Source organism: Micropterus dolomieu, linkage group LG02 (assembly GCF_021292245.1).
Source record: "Micropterus dolomieu isolate WLL.071019.BEF.003 ecotype Adirondacks linkage group LG02, ASM2129224v1, whole genome shotgun sequence".
In the NCBI taxonomy this organism is placed as follows: Eukaryota; Metazoa; Chordata; class Actinopteri; order Centrarchiformes; family Centrarchidae; genus Micropterus; species Micropterus dolomieu.
Window position 1 is genome coordinate 29,170,854 of NC_060151.1, and position 11,030 is coordinate 29,181,883.

Genomic DNA, 11,030 nt, shown 5'->3' on the forward strand with positions numbered 1-11,030 from the left:
TTCATGTGCTTATGGTCACATTCATTTTAGCGCTTTTGATTTTTTACGTCTCAGGGCTTTACTGTTTGTTAACACACTTATATACTGGTAGCCACGTATGTATTCAAAAGCCTGCTGTGAGTGTAAATGTGGTCTGTTGTACTGACACGCTAGATAGATATATCTATTAAATATATAGGACAGTGCTCTGATAACAGAAATCTCAAGTTCACTTTATCAAAACACGATTTTCACTTGCAATGGTGAATTTTTACATTGTTGTACGTTGGTACTTTTAGGATCCAAAGGATCCAAGCACTTTTTCTGAAAGTCCTATATAATGGCTATTTTTTTTTTTGTTAGCTTTTTTCAAAGCCTAGAAACATTCTTGAAGTGATGGATGCACATGGCTTGCAATAAAAACTGACGTTTGGTGACATTTATTCCTGGTTCATCGTGTTCCAAATCAAGTTAATTTGTTCACAGGAAGCCTGAGCCTGTTTGACTAGTTTATTCCTCATTATTTGAAATGTGTACAGGGTTTTTTCCCAGCAGGAAATGAAGAAGATTAAATTAGCTCCACCGCGTCCAGCTACAACTAGAGTTGGGAAATCTTCTCTTTTTTCATATCGTCCAATTATGGCTATTCAAGATCACCAATGGGCCATCTGATCACCAGGGGGCTGTGCCAGTAAAGTGTCAGCACTGAAGATTTAGGCTTAGTGTCAAAGTGAAACGTGCACTCATACATTTTAGCCTGTTCTTATCTTTAATATCACAATCCAAATCATAGTCATAACTTAACGACTATGTGAGATGTCAGATCCACAGAAAGAGAAAGCAGACAAACTGGTTAGTAATTAGGATTTAAAGTTCGATTCTGCTGATTAACAGGGCTCAGCAGGCGCTAACATTAAGATAGCTTTCCTTAATAGCTCGACTCATTACATGCTTGCTTATAACTTATTTGAAGTTGGGTCTCAGACATTGAAAGCGTTGTGTTAAGAACATAAATAGACTAACTTCTCAGAGTTAACTTGAAGGCTTTAGTTTTTTTTCCCTCTTGTTTGACTTGTTTTTACTTGTTTAAAAGCACTTTGTTACCTGTAATGAAAAAGGCTATACAAATAAAGCTATAATTGTTATTATTAGGACAAAAAAGTTTAATCTTTAACAACACATTGTATTTTTAAGCTTTATCATGTTTGTTTTTAGTGTAAAATCTTAATCTAAAAGCATTACTAGTTACTACAGGTGGTGAAAAGGAAAATTTTAAGTACGCAAATGTTATACTTAAGAACAGAACTTTAGTAAATGTACTTTGCTCAGACACGTGACATTTTTGATGTTTTGTGAAACAGGTGATAGGTAAGATGTTGGGAGTGTCAATGGGCAGGTGAGCTTGAGTTGGAGGTAGACAGAGAGGGAGGGAGAGAGAGGGAGAGAGGTAGACAGGGAGGGAGGGAGAGAGAAGAAGGTTATTAAAGCAGGTGCATTTCTGATGATATGGACTTGCAGCGATGGCTTTCTACAAAGTGATCTGTGTGGCAACTCTGCTGACTCTCCTGACACAAGGTAAGAACCCTCCTCACTGTGCACAGAGGATCAAGAATCTTTTAATTAAGTAAGAGAAGTTGTTAAATAAATCAGTATTACATGCAAATGCAAATCCTGCGTTCAGATTAAACTTTACAAAATTGTAGCAATAAAATGTACAAAACCAAAGTGCTCAGTGGATCCTGTTGCACTGAATCAAAATATACATCCACACTATTTATGAAAATGATCAAATCTATGAGAGAAAGAGAAATAAAGTAAGAAAAGTCCAGGTTTAAAAGTCATTATGTAATCTGTTAAGATGTTTATGGAAAATGAAATGAAATGAAATGGCAAAACTACCCAAATGTATTTTTGACATGTTTAAAAAGACATTAATCTGCATGTGAGCAGTAATTATAGAAAGCACATAAATGTAATGGAATAAAAATAGTTTTGCACTGAACTCATGGCTTTGTTTAGACTGATTTAAAAGTTAGCCTGGATGCATAAAGTGAAATAACATACATTAATTTCCAAGGACTGCTTCACTGTAATTGTTCTATTAGCAGATAATTATAAAAAGAATTCAGGAAGCAGCTGAGTGATATAAATGCTATTTTTCCTGACAGTCACTATTTGCATTCAATCTTTGAGAATTAGGACCTTTCCTTTCTGCATATACCTTTGTGATTAAGTTTTACACTCAATAAAGCCTTTATACACTCTAATTGGGGATGTTAGCTTCCTTCTGAAGCAGCTGTGAGCTGTACTCTAATAAAGGTGCTGAAGTTCACATTTGTGTGGATTTATGGTGAGATTTATTTCTGACTACAAGTCTTTTCAGTTTCAATTTGCCATCTCTGATGAAGAAAAGCGCGCTTTTCTCATCCCAAAAAGGTTCTGTCAGACGGTCTAAAGGGGATCAGAAGAGCAAAAACTCAGGCTCATGCACAGCAGAGGACAGGGCAGGAAGGTTTTGTTAAAATATTGACTGTACTCTCATAGATTGTGATTTTATTTATATTATATATCTATTATATTTATATATTACACATTTTGTCTATAAATATTACCAAGTTATTCTGCAAAAAGAAAACAGATATGTGGGAGACATTTTGGATGTGCACAACGTTTTAGACATGAGGAGAAAAACTTCTGAAACACAGGAGCTATTAAAGTCCAGGGGATAACTGAATTAAAATGAATTGATTAATCATTGGTGCCACATGCACATTTAAAGAAGTTACTTCAGTCATGCCTACATTTGTGCTGACTCAGCAGGGATGAAATTAAATGAGAAAAGTTGATCTACAGGAGAAACATATCTGACAGCAATACAAATGCCTGAGATCCTTTTATAACTCTATATGTTTTATATTTTGAATTGTGGTCTGTAACTGGATATTTTAATAAATAAAATTTAACTCAATGACTTATAGGAGGAAAAAAGACTAAAATTATCAGGTGAAAATACAACAGATTTCTGGGCTGGGCTAAGCCCCCGATATTTCAAGAGCCTGACAAAGCCCCTGACTGAGATGCATTTTTACCATGAAACTGATAAAGTTCAGCTCCTAACCTACCTAACCCACTCCAGTCACGGGCCCCTGTACTGTCTGCACTGTGTATACATACGTCCCTGTTTCCAGGACAATTACTGAAATGAATGGACGGAATGTAAAAAATGTCCTTATTTTCACAATTTCTTCAGGCTTTTTCAACTGTTATCTAGTTATTCATACTTTGAGCTAGAAACTTCATACCGTACATACATACATCGTTCCTACTTTATCTTTCAAATTCTATTCAAACTCTTCAACTTTCTTTGAAACTTTGTTAAAATGAAATCAAGTAAAAAAAAAAACCCTCCAAACTCATTCATCTTCAGCCTCGTCCCACTAATTCATATGTTCACATAGAAATGGCATTCAAACGTTAAAATGTTCTCAAGCCATTGGACTTTCTCAAGTTAATGCAACTTTTTCACATAAATTCTTTTTACAAAGTCGAGTTTCATGTAATTTTCTGCCTTTGCCTGACTTTATAATGAGTGTGTATGGGACAGATTGGCCACAGGAGGACCAACTGACAGACTTGGATTTCATCTAAAATCTTATTAGAAATTGGTGTTCAAGTCACTCTACTTGTCACAATGTTAACTCTTCATTCGTTTTACACCAAAATGTAGAGAATGTTGTGCTGGTGCTGGACATGTAACTTTTAAAGCAAACACAGTCAGCTTCACAGTGACAGCAGTCCCAGCCAACTGCTACATAGATTTTCAAAGGAAGGCAGGAAAGTAGATGTGTTTAAATTGCAAACACGGACACAGTTTTGACACACAAAAACCTCACACAGCATCTTCAGGTGGATCTTCTCTCTCTGTTTACTGAGGGGATGAGAGTTACGGTCTGTTAAGCATGATGTGGTAACCTCATCATAACAGGAAAGTCACGATGAGCAAGGCTTCTCAAAACAAAACGGGAATATAAGCCTCCACCAGTGTCTGTATCAGTAATTGTGCCTTAACAGGGAACTCAGTATGAGGCTTTTTTCCAAAGTAAAATCCCACCAAAGTTAATGTTTCTTAACTGGCATAAATTAATTCACCTATTTTTTTTTAAATAAAAGTCCCAGACAGTAACTGTATTTAACAGAGAGCTCAGGACACGCAAGACAATCTTTCAAAATAAAGGCCGTGTATCTTAACAGGGAACTAGAGAGATGGACCTTATTTTTCAAAACGAAAGCACCGGACAGTCCCAGTCACCACATCTTGACAGGAAGTTCATGATTATGCTTTCTTTTCAAAATAAGCCTCCAGTGGTCACTATATGTTGCATGACCTAGTTTTTTTTATAAATAAGACCCCGACCATACAATATAAGGAAAACATGTCTATTCATATGGTTTGTGTCCCTGCGTGTCCCTGCAAGCACTGCACAAAAGACAATGACAGTGAGACTGAACAGAGTGAACGAAGTGGTCTTAAATCTCACGCCTGAGTGATTTGCAGGAATCTCTGTCCACCTGTAAATGCACAGGTGGGTCCAGAGTATAACTGGATCAAAGTGGCCTGCGGACAGACATGTCCTGGTTTCTCTGTAGTGTCCGAGGGTTTTTGGAGCTTCAGTGGACCCAAAGATTGCTATGGACCCGAGTACAGAGTAGCTAGATTAGATAAAGTGTACGTCTCTGTTTATTCTCTTCTCAAAATAAGTATAACTCAATTATTTGCTCAACCCCTCAGCCTGTTTTTATTTTCCATTTAACTCTTTTAACCTTGATTGTACACTGCACTCTAACTTTTACTGTCCTGTTTTACCCTGTTTTAATGTGTTTTTTTTTTATTTCCATATGTTGCTTTTAAACTTTTTTATATTTCCCTGCTGCTTTTATGATTTATGTACAGCTCTTTGAATAACCTTGTCGTTGAAATGTGCTATACAAATAAACTAGCCTTGCCTTGCATGATACTTAAAATGAGCTAATGAGGTCAGTGTGGCATATATACACACAACATACACACAGACATCTTTTTCAAGCGTCTTATTAATTTTGGCAACATTGGCTCAGTCTAAAGGGACTTTGTTTGTGAACTGGAGGGTCAACAATTGAAGTGCAGCACTGACCATTGAGTAAAGTGCCCATGAGCAAGGCACTGAACTCCTAGCTGCTTCCTGGGTGCTGCACAATGGCTGCCCACTGCTCCTTATTAGGATGGGTTGAATGCAGAAGACAAGTTTCGCACTGTGTATAATTTTATCTGAAAATAAAAGTTGATAAAATCAAAATTACCTACTTTCAACTGCAAACTCCAATCAAACCTTAAAATACTGTCATACTAATTAAACCATTACAAACTTTAGTAATATGAGGTTTATTCAAATTTAAAATCAAATTTGGATTATTTAGAACATTCTCCACGTTTCCCAACCCGGTCTCACTCCCAAGTCGTCACATATGGACGCTTGGTCAAGAGCCATAATCGTCAGTTTGTGACGCACTAGGGATCCCTTTGACGTCATAGTTCGACGTATTGAGGGAAGCCCTGTGGTGTCAGTTTTTGATGGTAAAGGCAAGTATGATATTTAAGAGAAAAGACAAAGTAAGGAGGTGATTGGGGTGGATAGAGGGCCAGAACCCGGACCTTGAAGCAGGAGAACAGGGTTTGTGTCCCGTGCGAAACAAAACATTAAATGTTTTTATTTAGGCGAGTGAGGTAAATTGACATTAACGTTAGTTAACTTAAGTCTTAATTGACATACATAGCTATTTTAACCCAAACCATGATGTTTTCCTAACCTTAACCAAGTAGTTTTGTTGCCTAAACCCAACCAAGTACTTTCTGTGCCTAAACGAAACTGCAACGTTTCACGACTTTAATTATGCGCGTTTCAACATGGCAATGTATCGAAACGTTACGTTTTATCTTGAAAGTGTAATATGGTATATTGCATATTTATTGTTGCTAAGCGTTGCTAACTTGACTGTGGATCCCTAAACGTCAGTGATTGATGCAAAAGGGCTACCCAAGTCTTTAAAAAGCGACGACAAAGGGCCTTGACCATGCGTCAGACATTTGACGAGTAGGGAGTGAGACTGTGTTGCGTTTCCAAGTCTTCCTAGTCCATCACACTTCTTTATGCAAACTAGAATTTATGGAGAAATTGCGGTGTGAATGCTGGCTGTGGAATGCTGATGCTAAACTGGATTGCTAAACTTCATGCAAGCTCTCATTTCAGCCTCTTAAGCAGTAGATGCTCCTGTCTCTTTAAGCTCCCCCCTCCCGCCTCCAAAAGTCCATTGTGTTCTGATTGGCCAAGATCCTGAAGCAGGATGATTATGCCGCACAGTGGTAGAGACAAACTAAGCATAGGAGTTGCCAGTTGTTATTGAGGCTGCAGGCAAATTACCATATATGGAAAACCAGCTCTGTATGACATCATTAAGAGCCAAGAGTAAAGCTTTGGCCACGTTTAACATGAACATCTGACATTGTAACATTATAGATAAGACAGAAAATATAAGAAGCCTAATAAGTCTCCTTTACTGTGTGTGTGTGTGTGTGTGTGTGTGTGTGTGTGTGCGCGTGCGTATGTGTATTCAAAGTGGAGTAGGTGTGAGGAGGATTTCTACAGTCTCTCCATTCACTTAGAAAGGGAAATGTTTCCTGGAAAACCTTGAATATTTTGGAAAGTCTTCAAGGTATCAATGACAAAAGTAACAGCACCCCATTCCTCATTGAGCCGGACAACTTGGAGTTTGAACGGAGTTTCTACGTCAAAAGCTGTGGGACTAGTTAAGGTCCAAAAAAACGTAACGGAAGAATAATACGAAATAAATATTAGCAATAAAATTATTATTATATATATAATAATAACATTATTAAAGCCAGCAATGCAGTTTTGTGTTTTTCAACAATCCTTAAAATATTCCACATCTTTCATACATTTGTATTATTTGTATTTATTTTTCAAGCCATGAATCTAGTTTAGTACAAGCTAACTAGTAAAGTTGAATTGTGCTTGAATTGAAAATTAAAGGCGCTGAATTTATTTTAACACAGACCTATAATTCTGCAACTTAAAGCCACCTTAAAAATTTACTTTCTTATTCTTTTCAGTCTGTCCTTGTAGTAGGAGTTTCTTGTAAGCATGCAATTAAAGTAATATGTGTGGATTTAATTTAAGCCAATTATGTGAACTATAGCCAAGACATATCAGTAAATATAAATACACAATTACTGTATCATAAAGATTTTGTTTGTTTTATGTTTTCAGAGTCTCACTCACAACTAAGTGGTAAGTCAAAGTTTTTACCTCACTTTTTTACTTCCTGTCTGTCTGTCTGTCATTGGGACATTTTAAACATGTTTTTGGGACGTAAATCTGTTGTTAATACCTTCTTTACTTTCTTTTATCTAATTATTTCCCCACTTCGTCTCTGTCTGTCTCCTCAGTGTGCGGTAAGCCTCCACTCAACACCAAGATTGTTGGAGGACAGGTGGCCTCTGCAGGCAGCTGGCCCTGGCAGGCCAGTCTACGTACCTCTGGGTCCCACTTGTGTGGAGGAACCCTCATTAACAATCAATGGGTGATGACTGCTGCTCAGTGCTGCTCAAGGTAAGCAGAGAGGGTAGGGCGGCGACAAATAAACATACAGTCTGTCTAAATTGGGGGCAGGAATCTCTCCAAGCGGTCGCAAGATAAATCTGAGAGGTCTTGAGAGGACAGATAAAAAACATTTTTCTGCTACTGAAATTTGACCGATATCACCATCCAAGGAGAAAATGTGTGTTGTTTAAACCTTTGATGATGTGTATCAGCAGACAATGATTCATTTTGAGGGGTCATTAGCCAAAAAGGATGGTTACTGCTTCTCTAAGAGGCAGGGAAAGAAAATTAAAGAGGATTATTCTAGAAAGAGTTTAGGATGCATTTTTAGGGTTCATTTTTGAGAGGTCATATTATGCTTTTTGGCTTTTCCCTCTCCTTTATTTAGTTATAAATCTTTTTTTGTGCATGTAATAGGTTTGCAAAGTGAAAAAGCCCAAAGCCCACCCCAAAGGGAGTTCCCATCTTCCACAGAAAACTCCGCTCTGAAATCCTGAAAACAGCTTGTTTGTAGTCCAGCTGTTTCCCTTTCCCCTAATGCAATCTCTAAACCCACTGGCTATCGTCTGACAGATATTTGGGTTTTATTAATTTTGCAAACTGGTTACTGTGAAACAATCCGGTCATAGACGTCTCCCGCTTGATTCTCGCGCCACATGTTGCTAATCGAACTGTCAACATGGGGTGCATCTCAAGTCTCTTATTTGTTGTTTCCTGGCTTGAACCTGAAGTTGTTCTTCTCTGAAATCTTGCAAACCGTCAAACCGAAGCAAGGAGCCATCTCTGAGGCGCTATGAACAAAGATACATGAGTGCCGCCTTGGCAAGGAAAAGATGCAATTAAGAGAATTGAATCACAATCAGTTTTATTTGCCAGGTATGTGTACACATACAAGGAATTTGACTCAGGATTGTACATTGCTCATGATGTGCTTACACATACAATAATACAATCATAAAATAAGATACAACAACATAAAAATCCAACACAGGCTACAGTATAAAGAACACAATCTATATACAGACTATAAACAGAAACAGCCAAGTTGTGAGAAGCACCCATTGACAGCTGCATGTGAAAGGAAGTCTTGGCCTGGATTTACACTAGCCACACCAGGAGCCAGAACATTGTCTGTTGCTCCCAGAGGCTAAATCCTCATCAGTCGATGAACGATTTGGTCAGAGATTGCCCTCATGCAAACAAATTGTGTCCATTAATGAATCATGCTGTACAGACATATAAACATTTCTTGATTCCATGTGTCTTTGTCTCCCTTTGGAGTTTATAGAGTTTAAGCTTTTGGACTGAGACATATGGACAGACTTCATGTTTGGGCTGGTTTGTCGCTGCCATGTACACTGGGAGAAAAGATAGTTTTGCTGTAAAGGAAAACCCCTGTTGATATTGCAGGTGTTTCAGTTTAGAGATGTTCATCCATTATATTCTGTTGATCTCCACACCAACAGATGCAAAGAACATGGAACATCTATCAATATCCATACAAACTAGACGTGGTCATAAAATAGACTTGGTTCTTGCTGAAGTGCTCTTGACTACAGTTCTGTTTTTCATGTTTGTGCACTGTTTTGTTTCTCTTCTGATTACCTCAGTTCAGGCGTAAGCACGAGCACTCTAGTTGTGTCTCTGGGTCTCCAGAGTCTACAGGGATCAAACCCCAATCAAGTGTCTCGGACAGTATCACAGATCATCGTTCATCCCAACTTTAACTCTGGAACTTTTGAAAACGACATCTGCCTTCTGAAGCTCTCCTCACCCGTGACTTTCACCACCTACATTCAGCCCGTCTGTCTGGCAGCCACAGGCAGCACCTTCTACAAGGGGACTGTCTCCTGGGCCACCGGCTGGGGCAATGTTGGATCTGGAGGTGGGTCAGAAAGCACCTGGATTACATTTATTTTCAGAGACAAACTAATTACAATGGTGGCAATAACTTTCTCAGGATTCATCGAGTGATAAGCAGATTTGAGCCCAAACGCACAACAGTGGAGAGCTGACATCAGTTTGCAAGGTTTATTAGCAAAAAGCAGAATAATGTGACTTCCATGGAAGCATGGTAGAAAATTAAAAACAAAGGTCATAATCTGTTATAAGAAACTAAATCCAAATAAAACTGGTAAATGCAACCACACAGAAACAAGCAGAACCCACAACATACTGCAATGACCGAAGAGGGACTGAAAACCATTTATACAAGAGCAAACAAGCGTTGTGGGACACAACCAGGGGACACACATCAGGTACTCAGGATAGGGAAGACTCTCTCAAACACACACAGAGGCAGGGAGATACAGATGTGATACAGATCAGTGGCCTGTACTACGAGGCATGCTAAGGTGGACAGGTTTTTAAAAGAGTTTCTCTCATAGTTTTATGACAGATGTCAGATGATATTCAGGCTTTTTCTTGTAGATTTGTGATTATTTTTCCCCCGTAAATTTAACAGTTAAATCTCAGAAATCTTTCTTGGATTATTACTGCTCTCCCCTGGTTCCATTTTGTTTTGTTTAACGGACCTAATATGAAGTTGCCCCTTTAAATGTTAAATCATATTACACACAAAAGAAGAGTTTATCAAGCCTGACTTTTCCCGAGTTAAATCTGAGTAGGGAAAACTGAAAGTAGACGTCAAAATCATGACACGAATGCAGTTATTATGAATTGTTTACATCCTTGTGTTGTTAGAGTGCATACAGTATAACACCAGGATGCTTTATTAAAATACAATATCTTTGTTTCATTGACTTAGAAAGATCAACAAATCTCAGGGAAAAAAGGATGAAGTGAAATATCCTTTTTCATAAATTTTAGATCTCTAGAGTTATCTTTGATCAGGACATGTCGTTTAAGTCTCACATTAAGCAAACTTTAAGGCCTTTTTTCACCTACGTAATATTGCAAAAATCAAGAACATCCTGTCAAAAAATGATGCAGAAAAACTAGTCCATGCTTTTGTTACATCTAGGCTGGATTACTGCAATTCCTTATTATCAGGCTGTATGAAAAAGTCCATTAAGACTCTTCAGCTGATCCAGAATGCTGCAGCTCGTGTTCTGACAGGAACCAGGAAAAGAGATCACATTTCTCCTGTTTTAGCTTCTCTGCATTGGCTTCCAGTGAAATCCAGAATAGAATTTAAAATCCTTCTTCTCACCTACAAAGCTCTTAATGGTCAGGCACCATCTTATCTTAAAGAGCTCATAGTACCTTACTACCCCATCAGAGCACTGCGCTCCCAGAATGCAGGGTTACTTGTGGTTCCTAGAGTCTCCAAAAGTAGACTAGGAGCCAGAGCGTTCAGCTATCAAGCTCCTCTCCTGTGGAACCAGGTTCCAGTTTGGGTTCAGGAGGCAGACACCATCTCCACATTTAAGAGTA

At 38.2% G+C, this 11,030-nt stretch overlaps 1 protein-coding gene across 1 annotated transcript in view; it reads left to right on the top strand.

Annotated features, from left to right (window-relative positions):
• The first annotated feature begins 1,509 nt into the window (after positions 1–1,509).
• Positions 1,510–11,030, top strand: part of LOC123962014 (prostasin-like) — a 91,128-nt gene continuing 81,607 nt past the window's right edge. The window contains exons 1-4 of the mRNA XM_046037885.1: positions 1,510–1,554; positions 7,302–7,322; positions 7,481–7,643; positions 9,245–9,519. Coding sequence (XP_045893841.1) covers positions 7,618–7,643; positions 9,245–9,519 — 301 coding nt within the window. The 5' untranslated portion in view covers positions 1,510–1,554; positions 7,302–7,322; positions 7,481–7,617. The remainder of the gene's footprint in view (positions 1,555–7,301; positions 7,323–7,480; positions 7,644–9,244; positions 9,520–11,030) is intronic.